Consider the following 17,740-nt stretch of genomic DNA (forward strand, 5'->3'; position numbering starts at 1 on the left):
TAGAGAAGTGATGGATCAAGAACATACGGTGATGGGCATTCATGCTTTCTATAAGCTGATTCTCCAAAGTGATTTTTATGTTTTCGTTTGCCTTGTAAAAGTCGAACTAAGTTTCAAACTAATATAAAATATTTCTTATCTATACAAAGTTTTGCTTTGTAATCTGGAAAAGAATGTAAAACTTAGAAGGTCGAAAAATCAAAGCTATATAACGCTACCCAAAGAATGTTGAATCTTTATAAAGATTTATACATTGTCATCTAGAAAAAATAAAAAGCGTAGTAAGTCGAAAAATACATAAGTTATCCACTTAAATGAAACAATTCCAAAAGTATTTAATTTCTATAAAGATTTATTCATTGTAATCTAAAAAAAAAAAAAAATATGAAGCCCGTTAGGGCAAAAAATAAGAACTTTTTTGAAATGTTCAATCTGTATGAAGTTTTATGCATTGTCATTTAGCAAAAAAATATAGTTTTGCAGGGCGAAAAAAAACCTTACTTTCAAATTTGCTTTTGAATACATCAAAAATACACGGAGTTCCTTAACGCATATGGACCAGCGTTAGTGAGTTTTGAAAGCCCATTCGTAAATACATGGAAGAGGTCACTTAAAGGTTTCAAAATGTTATGTGAAAAACTCTAGAGTAAAGAGATCTCTGTGAAAACAAAGGCTGAGAGAGCTCAAGAAAAGCAATGCAAAAATTGCTTACATCATGTGAATTCTATTTCCTGAAAGGCGTCACCTCACCTCTTTTACTGCAATAAGGAGACGATGGAGTGAAAAGATCACTTGTGATAAATACGGTTTCCTGCCACATTTTAAAGGATTTCTCCATACATATAGAAATAAACTAACATTTAAATGTTTGTCAGTGTACATGGTTGACGTACCTTGTCGTGAACAACCTAGATCAATTAAAACCAATTTATTGATGAAACGAAAATGGAAAAAGGTAAAAGATACACCGAATTTTCGTCGGCGCAATCGAGTTCTCTGTATGAGCCGCGGCCCTTGAATCTTTCAGCCACGGCCCGGTGGTGGCCTGTCCTATAGCGTTGTCAGACGCATGACTATGACTAACTTTAACCTTAAAAAATAAAAATTACTGACGATAGAGGGCTGCAATTTGGTATGTTTGATGAGGGCGGAGAGTGCGGACGGACAAAGCCGGCACAATAGTTTTATTTTACAGAAAACTAAAAAGACAGAATATGTTAAAAACAAAATGAATAAGGAGCCACAGGAAATGAAGTTATTATACAAGTGGCCTCTCTATAATTCTTCAGTGGATAACCAGGACTTACACACATAAAAACTTAAACCTTGACAGCTAGGCACAAAAATAGAGATAATTATTGCTCGCAAACTTCTTCCAGAACTTAAAATATCTGGTAACATTTCCATTTTTACAAAACAGAAAAAACAGGCAATAAAAAAAAAACCGTTAAAAAACTGTGAGAAAACACTACAGGTGAAAGGAGAAAACGAGAAATTCCACAATAAAAAAAAAACAGAAATAAAATATCTGCCAACATTTCCATTTTTACAAAACAGAAAAAATAGGCAATAAAAAACCCCTATTAAAAACTGTGAGAAAACACTAAAGGTGAAAGGAAGAAACGAGAAATTCCACAATGAAAAAAAAAAATAAATAAATAAAATATCTGCCAACATTTCCATTTTTACAAAACACAAAAAAATAGGCAATAAAAAAAACCCTATTAAAAAACTGTGAGAAAACACTAAAGGTGAAAGGAGGAAACGAGAAATTCCACAATGAAAAAAAAAATTACACACTCAAAAAAAAAAAAAAAAAGCACAGTCCGGAAAGGCTATTTACAGGTCTCCATTTCATTAACCTTTGTCCCTAGACGGTGGACGACCTAATTACCACAGACATCTGTGGTTATTGTCGCGTGAGCCTCGTTTGCTGAACTCCTCTTGAGCTGAATGAAGCTCTATTGGCTACTAAGCTGTTGGGTTGAGAGAGAGAGAGAGAGAGAGAGAGAGAGAGAGAGAGAGAGAGAGAGAGAGAGAGAGAGAGTCCGGAGTTTTTTTTTTTTTTAATATAGGCTCGTTTTCCATTTGTATATCTTTAAATTTGATTTTGGCGCGTATGTTTTACATTTAATTTAGTCGCGTATTCTGTTCACACCTCTTAAACAGGCATAGAAACAAAATGAAACTTTTTATGCATGTACGTATGTATGTATGTATGCATGTAAGTGTGTGTATGTGTATATGTATACATGCATATGTATATATATTTATATAATATATATATACATATATATATATATATATATATATATATATATATATATATATATATATATATATATATATGATGTCAGAGAGAGAGAGAGAGAGAGAGAGAGAGAGAGAGAGAGAGAGAGAGAGAGAGAGAGAGAGATTCAGCTAACATCTGTGACGGCACTACTGCAAGTTTGCAGAAATTTAGAAACAAATACAAACCAATTCAGAATGTTATCTATTAAATTTGCTCTGATATAAAAATGGCATTGTATCTGGCTTATACATCGCATCTAAACATATTCTTGACATTGGTGGCTATTCTTAGTGGAGCCTATCACTGTGATCCGCTTATACGAAGCTTCATTACAAGGATTACTGATTATTCGCAAAAGCTATAACGATATCAAAGGACGGGTTACATCGTATCAGTAAGGTACGAAGAGAGAATTTGGAAACAGGAGTATTTAATTTTTTTATTATTTTTTTATATCATTTAGTCAAGGTCGAAGAAATTCTATTATGGTTAGAGGAATTCTCATCAGATAACTAAAGATAACTACAGATAACTGCAATATCCACAAACATCCACTCTCATACATTTTATACCTGAGTAATTTTCCTAAGGACAACTTTTAAACTATATTTAATCTTTTTTTCTGGATTCTAGATAATATTAATCTATATTTACATTAATTAGCTATGAACATATAATAGCAAATGCATCAACATCACTTTTTAATATCCAGAATCATAATATACAGAATCTTATTTCATGCCTGAGTAATTTTCCTACGGACAACTATGAAACTATATTCAATCTTTTTTTCTGGATTCTAGATCATATTAATCTATAGTTATATTAATTAGCTATGAACATATAATAGCAATTGCATCAACATCACTTTTTAATATCAAGACTCATAATATACAGAATCTTATTCTAGGTGAAGATCTAAAACACTTGAATAATTAACGAGAATACCAGAACTATAAACTACAAAGACAATAATCCTAAAAATCACTCCAATAAAAAAACGAAATATCCCAATAAATATTTAAAAAAATCACTAAACAGTTGAATGAGTACCAAAAATAAGAAAAAATCACCTACAAGGACAGTAATCCTAAAAATCACCCCATAAAAAAAACGAAATATCCCAATAAATATAAAAAAAAATCACTAAACATTTGAATGACAACCATAAATAAGAAAAAATCACCTACAAAGACAGTAATCCTAAAAATCACTACAATAAAAAAACACCGAAAAACTCCAATAAACATAAAAAAACCAATTCCCAACCCAAGAACTTTATCCTAGCTTACCCGTGAGACCTCCCCCGTCGACGGCCACCACCTGAATGTGATACTCAGGAGTCGTCTCTCGGTCCAGACAGCAGACGGCCGTCGTCAGGAGACCAGTGTCCGGATGGATGGCAAATATCGCCTGCCCCGTCCTCTCCTCCAGGACGTTCTTCCCTATGGAGTAGGTCAGCTTGGCGTTCGTTCCTTCCTCGACGTCGTCGGCGTCCCAGGCTGTCACTACGGCCACTGAGAGATCTGGAAATAGAGAAAAATGAAGGTGGATTAACTTACAGTGACATTCCGTTTTCTATAAGTTTGACCACGGCGACTGAGAGGTCCGGAAATAGAGAAACATGAAGGTAGATTAAGTTATAGTGACATTCCGTTTTCTATAATTTTGACTACGGCGACCGAGAGGTCTGGAAATAGAGAAACATGAAGGTAGATTAAATTGTAGTGACATTCCGTTTTCTATAATTTTGACTACGGCGGCTGAGAGGTCTAGAAAATGAGAAAAATGAAGGTAGATTAACCTATAGTGACATTCCGTTTTCTATAATTTTGACTACGGCGACTGAGAGGTCTGAAATAAATAGAGAAAAATGAAGGTGGATTAACTTATAGTGACATTCCGTTTTCTATAATTTTGACTACGCCGACTGAGAGGTCTAATAAAATACAGAAAATGATGATAAATAAATTATTGACATTCCATTTTTCTGTGAGCCTGTTTCATAAGTAATTGGGCTTAATTTAATTATTAATATGCTATTATTTCATAAGTTAACAGCATTCTTTGAGGATAAATAAATGATTGACATTCCACTTTCTGTAAGTTTAATTAACTAGTTACTGGGCTTAGTTTAATCCTAATATGTAATTATTTTATATAATAATAATATTCTCTTTTAATTAACATTCTCTTTTAATTAACATCTTACTTCTCTCGTTATGATGATAGATCAATAACGAGTATTCCATTTTCTCTCAAATCCATTCACAAGTTATTGGATTTAATTCTAATATTTACATGCGAATATTTAATATATTGATATTCCATATACTGTATATTACTATTCTCTTTTAAACAACACCTTTTCTTGAACAGCTGATTGTCATTCTCAGAGGCCTTAGAAATTACCATCTCATTCACTGCTTGGCCTTCCAGATCACTTTAAATCTACGTTGAGAATAACATTAACTTATAAATAATATATATATATATGATTGAATTTCTGTTATTCATATATACAATATCCATCTAGGCGAAAGAAAAAACAGTTAAGTCTTCGCAGACACAAGCGTAAACTATTAGGAAACAATTTACCTGTGACAAAAAACATGCAGCGCGTGACAGCCCCGTAATTGCCTGGATCCTTCTCTAATATCTAGGTCACTCTGAGAGAGAGAGAGAGAGAGAGAGAGAGAGAGAGAGAGAGAGAGAGAGAGAGAGAGAGAGAGAGAGAGAGAGAGAGGAACGTGTGTGTGTGTGTTTATGGGTGTGATGTTAGTTAAGGTAATGGGATACAGGTGTGATATATTACATGTTGGAAATGAGAGAGAGAGAGAGAGAGAGAGAGAGAGAGAGAGAGAGAGAGAGAGAGAGAGAGAGAGAGAGAGAGAGAGGTTATTCATGGTGATGGGATGGATATAGGCGTGGCATTACAAGCTGGAGAGAGAGAGAGAGAGAGAGAGAGAGAGAGAGAGAGAGAGAGAGAGAGAGAGGGAGAGAGAGAGAGAGAGAGAGAGTATTGGTATTTATGGTAATGGGATACAAGACAGAAGATGCTGGAAATGAAAGAGAGAGAGAGAGAGAGAGAGAGAGAGAGAGAGAGAGAGAGAGAGAGAGAGAGAGAGAGAGAGAGAGAGAATGAGGCTATTCATGGTAATGGGATACAGGCGTGACACTCCATGTTGGAAATTCCATTAACTGGAAACGATGCTGAGACAGTTCTATCCTAACGTGAGGTGAAATAGGTCATTGCTATTGTATGTAACAATTATCGCGAATGATATAACTTAATAAATACATGCAACAGAAAAAAATATTAGCAATATTTCAGACTGATGCACTTTTTTCAGACCAAGAGAAATGTGTAATAAAGTTCTAAAATAGATGTGTTTAGTATAAAAAAAAATGAGTATAAAGGAACGCGACCATAAATCAGTTAAATTTCAATATATCAGGAATACCTGATTCACTGAAATGCTGAAATCTTTTAGACATGAGACATCACTACAGAGACAGTCTTTGAATATCAAAATTAAAATCTAAAAATAAAAACAAGTAAAAAATGTGCCGAAGTTTCTTCGGTGTAATCGAGTTTTCTGTACAGCCGCTACAGCGCATAATCAAGGCCACCGAAAATAAATCTATCTTTCGGTGGTCACGGTATAATGCTGTAAGAACCGCGGACCATGAAACTTTAACCACGGCCAGGTGGTGGCCTATCCTACATCGTTGCCAGAAGCACGATTATGGCCAACTTTAACCTTGAATAAAATAAAAACTACCGAGGCTGGAGGGCTGCAATTTGGTAAGCTTGATGATTGGAGGGTGGATGATTAACATAACACTTTGCAGCCCTCTAGCCTCCGTAGATTTTACGATCTCAGGGCGGGCAGAAAAAGTGCAGACGGTCAGACAAAGCCGGCGCAATAGTTTTCTTTGACAGAAAACTAAAAACCCATGAGCTTTACTGGTATGTCACAAGGCCATAACACTGCGTGCAAGGCAAATGAAACTTTGCAATTTAAATTGGAATGCTTAACCTTAAAGGGAAATGTGAATCCGGCTTTTGACGCTGTCTGCCATTTCTGCGAACTCGTAATATTTGAAAGTAGGTCAATGTGATAATGATTTTGGCTAAATAACCACTGGACCGTTGGGTACTTTCCTGTTAATACCCAGGAAAATTAAATTGCAGTAATTAACTATAATAATATGCAGACGAAAAGCGTAAACGCAGACATGGCGAACAGCAATAATAATAATAATAATAATAATAATAATAATAATAATAATAATAATAATAATAATAATAATAATAATAATAAAATAATTGTAATAATAACAGTATTAATATTAACAATAATAATAACAACAACAATAATAATAATAATAATTATAATAACAATATTAATATTAATAACAACAACAACAACAATAATAATAATAATTATAATAATAATAATAATAATAATAATAATAATAATAATAATAATAATCCGAGCAAAATGTTCAGGAACGCCAGATAATCAATTCACGGCATGATTAGATTATATGAGACGAAATTGGGCAACTGATTTAATCACATGCACAATTAAATATCATTATCAGCTAATTGGAACTGTAATCACTCAGGGAAAGCCGTTTCGTAATGAAAAGTTTGTACCTGAATGCCTGTAACACTCTACTATTAAAAGGAAACCGTTCTTTATATTGTGCTTTACTTTAAAACAACAAGTAAAAAATGGGCCGACGTTTCTTCGGCGCAATCGAGTTTTCTGTACAGCCGCTACAGCGTATAATCAAGGCCACCGAAAATAGATCTATCTTTCGGTGGTCTCAGTATAATGCTGCATGAGTCGCAGCCCATCAAACTTTAACAACGGCCCGGTGGTGGCCTATCCTATATATTTGAGAGAGAGAGAGAGAGAGAGAGAGAGAGAGAGAGAGAGAGAGAGAGAAAGGCGAAAATTATTACTCCACTGGATGTTAAAAATCTCCACAAGATTAAACAATTTTACACAAAAAAACGTTAACTAATAAACAAAAGCTCGCTCGTTCGAACTCGAGCAATAACTTGGGTTTTGACAAATGTCCCGAACGCTTCAGGAAGGACAAGATAATTAGAATAATTAATCCTCGCCCTTACCTGAAAGAATTCAGCAGAAAAAGCGATTAAATGTGGTAATTAGAAAGTGGTTTGTTTGTGCAACGACAATAAATAATATTTATTAAAGTATGGCTATATATATGAACACCAACAGAAACACAAATATATATATATATATATATATATATATATATATATATATATATATATATATATATATATATATATATATATATATATATATATATATTTCTGACTCACATCAGGATCGAACCCAGGTCTTTCAACTGAAAGGCAAGGGCGCTGCCCACTAGGCCATGCAAGTCATAAAAGAAGCTGGAACTTGAGGGCAACTTGGACGTAAATCTCTTGCTCACAAACAAATTTGTATAAAATAACGATAATGATAATAATAATAACAACAACAACAAGAAACAACAACAACAATAATAATAATAATAATAATAATACATTTTAGGAAGGAGTCCCTCTTGTATACAAGACTCATTAAGAATAAATATACCACAATTATTACAAGACCTTTCCCCACAAGAGAAAGGAATTATTGAAAAAAAAATAATAAAAAGTTTATTACAAAAAAAAGTGAAAATGAAAACATTACACACAAAAAACAAGCTCGGATAAGGCTAACACATTACGAAAACAAAATCAAATAATCTCTTTTTGTCGATAAGCGAAATATCCACTAATTCATTTCGCGATACATTACAAAGAGATTTTAACGTCGCCGACGAAGAAAGCGAAGAGATAACACTATTCATTTCGACGTAACCCGACGTTAAAATTAAATTAAAGACGTATTTTTCCCCCCGCTCTCACTCCGGATTAATTGGAGTGAGATGGGGAAAAACGACCCTTTATCTCGCGGAGAAAGTGCAGAAAGTGGAGAAAGTATTAAGAGGAAATACATCTGCGTGTTTAATTATTTCCTTAATGCGGTTCAAACATGCCAACGGGAGAGTGGCTAATGGCTCAGGAAGGGAATTGTTTTCTTTGTTCGGTCCCGAATCTCTTCCTTGTTTGAACTGATCATTTTTAGATGGTATTTATTGAGGATTATTTTTTCTTTGGGAGAAGAAACCTGTTATCCAAATTGTCAGTCATCAATTAACATTTTTCGATATCATTTATTATCTATTTTCTCGATGGGAGAGGAAACCTGTTGTTCAAATTATCAGAGGTCAATTAACATTTCAAGATATTATATATACATACATATACACAGATATATGTATATATATATATATATATATATATATATATATATATATATATATATATATATATATGTGTGTGTGTGTGTGTGTGTGTGTGTGTGTGTGTGTGTGTGTGTGTGTGTGTGTGTGTGTTTTAAGAAGAAATGTTTTTAATTTTCAGGAAAATATCAAAGAAAAAACTATCCCAACGAATGAACGCATCAAAATTCACTCAAAGTTTTGTCTACTCAAGACTCATCAAACTTGGAGAATGATGGTTGCATAAGTCTAACATCTAACGCACACACACACACATACACATTATTGTTGAACTCTTTTTCCTCACTAACTTTTATTCACTATCGCGTTTTCTCTGATATAAACCGTTTCATCACAAGCCTTTAGAGTTTATTATCGATAATCAATTATTGGAAAACAATTCCAATATGGAATTTAAAATAATCCGCACATAAGGCTGATTAATTAGTAAAGGTCACTTAGAGTAGTCAATAAGAATTTTATATCCCTTAATAGATATGTAAAATTTATACGTATTTGGGAGGTAAAAATCTGTGTAACTCAAACACTTGAGCATCCAATCCAATTTGTGTGTGTGTGTGTGTGTCCATAGGAATTTTATACCCCTTGACAGACATGTAAATTTGAAACTTGTTTTAATCAGTGTTACTGAAACACTTGATTATCTAATCCAACGGCTTTCTTTTATTTTCTCTTGAGGTTTCATTGACCCAAGGTTCAAAACTCACTTGGAATAACTACAATTAATAACGAATTTACCTGGCTCCCCCAAAAAATAATAATAATAAAAATATTCATTCAGCTGAAACTCCTAAATAAAACACTAGATATCCGCTCCATTTGTTTATCTTTTTTTTTAAGGACTCACTGACCTAAATATCAAAACTCACCTGGAATAACAACACAAACCAACGCATACACCTGTCAAAATAAAAAAAAAATATTCATCCAGCTGAGACGCCTAAATGCATGTAATATACTGCTATTCCATCTGACCTGTAGCATTCTGTGTAATTGAATTGTGAGCCTTTGTGCTCAGCCGCTCGTAAATTCTCTTTACCTCCTGCTCGCGAATAATATTCGACGGAATATTGTCCAAATCATGTAACAGAATGAGCTAGGGAAACACAACGTCTCCTGAATTCCCTTGAATATGGAAGTTCACAAGCGATGAGTTTTGTTAGCTATCTGGAGAGGCAATGAGTCGTTTTTAGGTGACAAACAAAAGATGAAATTATAAACAAAACGTTTAACTCTTTACTGTGAGATTGTCTTATTTGGTAGTGGCTTCAGCCTTCTACAACCTGGGATCCTATACATGAAGTTTAAATTTGTCAACAGTTAAAAATGTACTTATGAAATATCGCCTCCTCAGTATAATATTTATAAGTATTTCCGCATCGAACTGAAAAAAGATATGAATTGTGCTTACCACATAAAGACTGTAAATATTTGTATAGAGTGTCCACTTGATGGTTACTGATGCCATTCTTTGCGTATTGTAACACATACTGATGTAAAAGAGAGAATCGCCTATGTTTCTTAAATTTAGATAATGGGTTTTTATCAATATTTTACATATTTGTTCACGATCATATATTATTATCAGCAAACAATGTCTCATTGTATTTTTACGATCGTATATTCATATCAGCAAACAATGTCTCATTGTACTTTAAGTAAAAAATACCACTTAGAAAGGAAAATGTCTGTGAATTTTATATATAAATAGTAAAAAAAAAATGGGGTACTGAAGCTCTGGCCAGGAGCCGAGTACCGGGCCGAGAATTCTGGCCAAAAATATGCTAATTAATTCATCTGATTCCAAATTAGAGCATTTCACCGAAAATAGCCTTTCTGACGGAGGCAGCGTAAAAGTTAATATTTTTTCTATTAAATTTATTTTCCATTTGCCTGCATTCGGTTAGAGGAGTGAAACATTAAAAAATAATTCAGCACGGGTCTGCCAGATTTTATGCATAAGGTAGAGATTGTATGTATATGAGTACATATATATTTATATATACTGTACAAATATATATATATATATATATATATATATATATATATATATATATATATATATATATATATATATATATATATATATATATATATATATATATATATATATACATATATATATATATATATATATATATACATATATACTGTATGTATTTATATGTTAACACACTATAGGTTATAAATCTTTATTACCTTAACTTTTGTGTAGTAAAACCAGGTATAGTGAATTCGATACTAAAGGATATTGGGTGCTTAATATTTGATTCAATATATATATATATATATATATATATATATATATATATATATATATATAAATATAGTCTCATATAGACGGTAAGTCTTTATGTAATAAAAAATCTTAAGCAACAAACACCTTCAAATAACGAGAATCTTTCAAGATGCTTAATTCTTATCCAGGATATCCTTCGACCTAAATAAGCCTTGACTACGAGTATGTTTTTCGAGTTAATATACATTTAAAATATTCCTCTTCATGAAATAGTACAATAATGTCACTAAATTTCTTAATTCTTTTTCGACGTATTACGAACTTTAAAAAAAAAAGTAAAAAATGAGACGATGTTTCTTCGGCGCAATCGAGTTTTCTGTACATCGTAGAATCAAGGCTACCGAAAACAGGTCTATCATTCGGTGGTCTTGGTTTAATGGTGTATGAGCCGCGGCCCATGAAACTTTAACCAAGGGCCGATGGTGACCTATCCCATATCGTTACCAGAAACACGATTATGGCTAACCTTTAACCTTAAATAAAATAAAAATTACTGAGGCTAGAGGGCTGCAATTTGGTATGTTTGGTGATTGGAGGGCAGATGATCACCATACCAATTTGCAGCCCTCTAGCCTCGGTAGTTTTTAAGATCTGACGGCGTACAGAGGAAGTGCGGACAGAAAAAAGTGCGGACAGAAAAAAGTGCGGACAGCATAAAGTGCGGTCGGACAGACAAACCCGGCACAACAGTTTTCCTTTTACAGAAAACTAAAAAAAAACCTAAGAATTCTTCAAAATGCTGAATTCTCGTCCTGGATACCCTTCGACATAAGAAAGCTACTTCGCCGGAGCTAAAATGTTTCTCGAGTTTCATATACATTTAAAATCCTCCTCCGCATAACTTTTTTTTTAAACTTTTTTTTTAACAAGAATTTTTTTTTTAACAAGAATTTTTTTTTAACAAGAATTTTTTTTTTAACAAGAATTTTTTTTTTTTAACAAGAAGCCTCGAAATCTAAGCGGAACTCACTGGAAGCTTCCTGTTTCCCCTCGCAGGATTTTTTTTTTTACTTTTTTTTTTTTTAAACCGGACGTGAAGGTCGAAGCACAGGAAGGAGATTCCTACTGAGCGGAGTCCTTTTGAGCCGTCGGAATATTCTATCATCACTTTTCTGGCATTTACGAGGATTCCTTTGCCCCCGTTTTGTTTCTCTCTCTTTATTATTCGTTACCTTTTTATTGCATGTTTGTTATTTTTGTTTACTGTTCGTTGTATAGAATTTCAGGATTTCATTTTTGGCTTCCAGAGAATTTCCGATGCATCGATTGGTTACATCGAAAGTCTCGAAGCACACACAGAGAGAGAGAGAGAGAGAGAGAGAGAGAGAGAGAGAGAGAGAGAGAGAGAGAGAGAGAGAGAGAAATTTAGGCTCCTAGGACCATACTTAGCCAGTTTAACAAATTGGTTTCCGCATTTAACATTCGATAAAGTTCATTAACATAAAATAATGGACTGGTTAGCTGAATTCTGTGGCAGTCAAGAATAATTTACGTTAAAGAAGGTTCCGATTTGGTGAGCGAATTCACAAGTTCCCCTTTTTACCCTTTTACACACACACACATGTGTATATATATATATATATATATATATATATATATATATATATATATATATATATATATATATATATATATATATATAAAATATCGTCAACCATAATACAATGTGGTCACATTAAACGCCCGCATTAACCTGAAGAATATTATGAATAATTCTGCCCGAGAATAATGAATATATTACCGATTATTGGACTTGACGTTAAGATGGATTTTGGTGAATAATGAATGCAGGATAAAGGGATGCGAACTCCAGCACTCTTCCGAGGGGTGAGGTCACAGTTTGACTTCAAATTTAGGTCATAAAGACCCCTGCCCACCTCCCATCGTCCGCCCTAAAAAAATGACCTGCAAATATTTCTAAACGCCACTGACGCAAGAGAAGCACAGCCAAACAATAAATAAATAAAAGAATAATGGAACTAGAATAGAGTACGTGTAAAAGACAAAGAATATGGAATGAGGAAGTACAGAACAATATAAGAAAGGGGGAGAATACAAGAGAATAAAGGAAGATACAAAGAATATTTTGTATTAAAAGGACACAGATCAGAATAACTTCGGAGATGACACAATCACGATGATGAATCATAAATGTTGTTGCATAAAATTAATAGTGATTAGAAAATCTACGTTAATGTTGTGAGTGATGAAAGAACTCATTCCTTACGGTGGCTATTTGAAAAAGTATAGAAAAACATAGTACGGAAAATTTTACGTTGACAGAGAAATCTTCACCTTTGAACTAATGGATGACGAGAAAACTGTCAATTCAAATAGGAGAAGGAGTGTGGGCATGAGAATTAAGACAAGAAAGAAACAAGTAAAAAATGCCCCGAAGATTCTTCGGCGCAATCGAGTTTTCTGTACAGCGCATAATCAAGGACACCGAAAACAGATCTATCTTTCGGTGGTCTCGGTGTAATGCTGTATGACCCGCGCCCCATGAAACTTTAACCACGACCGGATGGGGGTCTGTCCTATATCGTTGCCAGATGCACGAACATGGCTAATTTTAACCTTAAATAAAATTAAAACTACTGAGGCTAGGGGGCTGCAATTTGGCATGTTTGATGATTGGAGGGTGGATGATCGACATACCAATTTGCAGCCCTCTAGCTTTAGTAGTTCTTAAGATCTGAAGGTGGACAGAAAAAGTGCGGACGAACAGACAAAGCCGGCACAATAGTTTTCTTTTACAGAAGACTAAAAACTAGCTTGGTTACAGAAGAAGACAACAAGATTTGTTTTAAATAAGGAGAATATTTCACAAAATAAGTACAGGAATTTAGGAAAAAAGGTAAAACTGCTTTAAACAATAAAGTATTTCTTTACTAAGGCTTATAAATAAGAAGCACTGTATTTCAGAGAAAAGGCATTAGAGTAAAAAAAAATAAAAATAAAACTACACTTCTTACGTAAGAGGAAAAAAAAAAAACAAGAATTTTTTCTAAATAATGAGAAGAATATCTCACAAAATATGTTAGAGAAAAGCAAGGAAAAGAGAAACTAACTTATCCATAATTTTTCAAAGTTCGACTTTGTTATCATTGAAGGAACTTCACAAAGTCAGTATGAGGAAAGCAGAGGGATAGAGCAACTAACTTATGCAACATACTATCCTCTTTACGAAGCCATACGACAACGCCGAGGAGGACGGAATGGGGCAAAGTTAGGGAACACAGATTAAGAGGCAACGAATCCAGAGCCACCTGGAACCTGGAATAGGGCAGAGTTACGAGAATCAAGGAATACTTCCAATGCCGGGGTAAAAAATAAAAAAAAATTGGGTCTGATAAATTTCCCCTTTTCTCTACTCCCAAAAGGCTTGGAGGCATGACCCGCTCTTGGTTCAACTTTATAATGTTGTCTTGCTATCTTTCTCTCTCTCTCTCTCTCTCTCTTACACACACCCACTATATGTACGAGTATGCATGTACGTGTGTGTATATGTGTACATAATATATATATATATATATATATATATATATATATATATATATATATATATATATATATATATATATATATATATGAATAATTTTATATATATATATAATTATATATATATATATATATATATATATATATATATATATGTATGTATGTATATATACATATAATTACATATATATATATATATATATATATATATATATATATATATATAATGTATATACATATAATTATATGTATATATAAATATATATCTACATATACTGTAGATACATATGTGTTTGTGTGATAATGATAGGGGGGCTAAATCTGAGAGTGGTTGAGAATAGTTAGATGGAAAAGTAGGCTAATGAATGCAATGGAGAAAAAGTAATGGTTAAGAGGAATATATAAAAGTAAATGTGGATGAATAAAAAAGAGAAAAAAGAAGGTAATTCTAATATGAGTAAGGATCAAATATGGATACAAATATGATTAAAGCCAATGAACTGAAGAAGAAAGAAGTTAAGATAGCAAAAGTTAGACTATTCAAAAGGGTTGAGCTTCGGTGAAGCTTTATAACGAATATGAGGAATTCCTTGAAACTGTCACTCAGTTACTGGAATAAAATCAGTATCTGGTGAAAATGACTTAATGAGGTTAGCGAGAGAGAAAAGAAAAATGACTTTTAATTCCTCCAGGACAAAAGAAGTGATATTATTTAAAGGGCACAAAGGATAATGAATAATGTAGGTACCTGAGTAATTAATAATGCATCCAAAGGAAAGTTTCAGGGAAAGATACAGCACAAATGTAAGATTTTGAGGTCAAATCTGAACTAGAACTATTTGAGGAAAAGTACAGGACAGGAAAAAGGATTTCTGACCAAATGGATCCTGCGATAAAGGCATGTATACTAGAAGGACACTGTCTAAAATTAATATAATCCAATATCGACTTTGATTAGTAGTTTAAGTCAACCAACAAAATAGACATCTCTAAGTGATTCAGGGATGGAAGAAGTTTTTTGTAAAACTAAAAATTCTTGTGGAGGCTACCGTCGAGAATACTAGGAGAATAATAACACGACTGAGAAAAGAAAGGTACTTGGAACAGTATATTCCATGAAACTACTTGGCTGACCAGGGTGTGTAAGGTATATTTGGCTGTCGGAAAGATTCCTTGTATGATACAAGCACTTGTTTAGTTCGAATTTCACAATGTACTCACGTTAGCAAAGCTGTAATCTCACATTTTGCTTACTAAGAGAGTGCATTTATATATTTGTTAATGAATACAGATATTAGCATGTTGCTACTGCGGAAAATAGTGAATAGGGAACATAATATACAACTGAGTGACTTGATTTTATAGTTTGTCAATAACTATGAATCAAAGTGTCTTTTGTAGGTCCCATAAAATGGGAAGACAGAAATGTTACATTCTAACAGGATACGTAAAAGGTAATTCATTTTATTCATGCATACACAAAAAACAACGTATGATTTTAAGTGCCTTCAGTAAGTTACATACATACATACAAAAGATAAAACAGAAATGTTACATTCTAACAGGATAAGCAAAAGTTAATTCATTACGTTCGTGCATAGGCTATACCCAAAAAGGGAACACTCAACAACAGGAATGTTCCCTTCTATAAGGAAGAGTGTAAGATAATTCATCACATTCTGTCACACACCAAAAAGAGGAACACTCACCAATAGGCCCGTTCTCCTGCACCTCGCCGATGATGGTCACGTTCGGGAAGAGCGGTGGGTTGTCATTCAAGTCCTTAACAACGACGGTGACTATCGTTTCCACCACATGAACGTGGCCGGTCTCGTCATCCGCGCCGAGCATGTGACTCCCCAAATCGCTCTCCAGATCGACGTCCCCTTCGTCGCCTCCTCCGTCTTTTCCCCGGCCGCCGGGAATGTCCCCCACGTCGAAGTTGAAGGAGAAGGACGTGTAGTCCTCGCAGCCTATGACGTCGTCCGTCGAGAACCGTTTGCCGGAGTAGTTGCTGTCGAGTTCGACGAAGTCTCTCGGCTTACTCAGGAGTCCCGTCATTTCCGGCGGGCTCTCCGTCTTGAGTGCCGCGCCTCTCTCGAGACCCGGTAGAACCGATCTCTTGAATATGGAGGAGTCGTGGGCGGAGGGACGAACTCCCCCCGTTTCTTTGATTTTGATGCGAGGCAGAAGAATTTGTCTGTTTTCTGACGTTGATGATGATGATAATACACTTCGGGATGCACGGTGTTGGTCTGCGATTAAATCTTTCCTTTCAGACACCTGCGTGTTACTGTCTTCGTAAGGGTTCTTTTCGTGGGCGACGATGTGTTTCTGCTGCTCCTTAGAAACTTCTCGACTGACGCTGGCTTCGACGTCGGTCAAAATCACCGATGCTTCTGGTGATAACCTCTCAAGTTCATTGTTACTTTTCCTCTCCACGAGACTGGTAAGTTTTGTAGAATCTGTTGCTCTGGCGTGATAGTTCCCGTGTGAGTTCTTCCCCTTCTGCAGCGAGAAGCTCTTCCTTAAAGTAACCGATTGTCGTAATCGATTTCTGTGTTCAGGAACACGTATCGACTTATGCTCTAAGTCGTATTCATTCCCATTATTCCCGTTCTCTAATCTTCTACTAGAAATGTAATTAGTTTGCAAGTCTTCATTATAGACTTCCTTGCCGCGGGAATTCAGAAACAGCGCAGGGGAAGACGAACTACTCATGTCATGGAACACAGAGCCTCTAATTTCCAGTTTGGGCTCGACGGAGTGATATGGCGTCTGCCCGGTACGAAAGTCGAGAGGAGATAAAGACGGCCTGCTGGGGTATGGAGCGAGGGAAGACGCTTCTGAGGTCCCTTCTGCAGGTTTCTCTTGAGGCAGCGGCGTCTCGGAGGAGGAGGAGGGGGAGGAGGAGGAGGAGGGAGAGGAGGAGGAGGAAGAGGAGGAGGCCTCTGAAATGGATTGCTGGTCGTTCTCCTTCGCGGGAGGTGGAAGTCCTTTGCCAGTTTGGTGGTCCTGTCTGAGGAGATGGCGAGATCGATTGATCTTCCTCGGCAGCCTCTTGGTAGCCTCGGCCAGGGAGGAAGGGACTCTCTGGCCGTCCCGGACCTGGACTCTCAGCTGCCAGGAGGCTTTCCCTTTTGGTGGGTCGCGGTCCAGCGCCTGCGGGAGGGACGGGAGAAAAAAGATTTTTGATTTGTCGTATCCTGGGATTCTTTGGCATGTAGTCAGGTTATATATATATATATATATATATATAT

The 17,740-nt window shown here is 34.9% G+C and overlaps 1 protein-coding gene across 5 annotated transcripts in view; it reads right to left on the minus strand.

The window, feature by feature from the left end:
• The window catches only part of LOC136850822 (putative neural-cadherin 2), a 774,623-nt gene that overhangs the window by 54,257 nt on the left and 702,626 nt on the right, over positions 1-17,740 (minus strand). For all 5 annotated transcript variants that reach the window (XM_067124844.1, XM_067124842.1, XM_067124845.1 and 2 more), the window contains 2 exons: positions 16,190-17,642; positions 3,586-3,819 (listed from right to left, as the gene is read on the minus strand). In XM_067124844.1, coding sequence (XP_066980945.1) covers positions 3,586-3,819; positions 16,190-17,642 — 1,687 coding nt within the window. The remainder of the gene's footprint in view (positions 1-3,585; positions 3,820-16,189; positions 17,643-17,740) is intronic.

The sequence above is a fragment of the Macrobrachium rosenbergii genome, chromosome 22 (genome assembly GCF_040412425.1).
Source record: "Macrobrachium rosenbergii isolate ZJJX-2024 chromosome 22, ASM4041242v1, whole genome shotgun sequence".
Taxonomy (NCBI): domain Eukaryota; kingdom Metazoa; phylum Arthropoda; class Malacostraca; order Decapoda; family Palaemonidae; genus Macrobrachium; species Macrobrachium rosenbergii.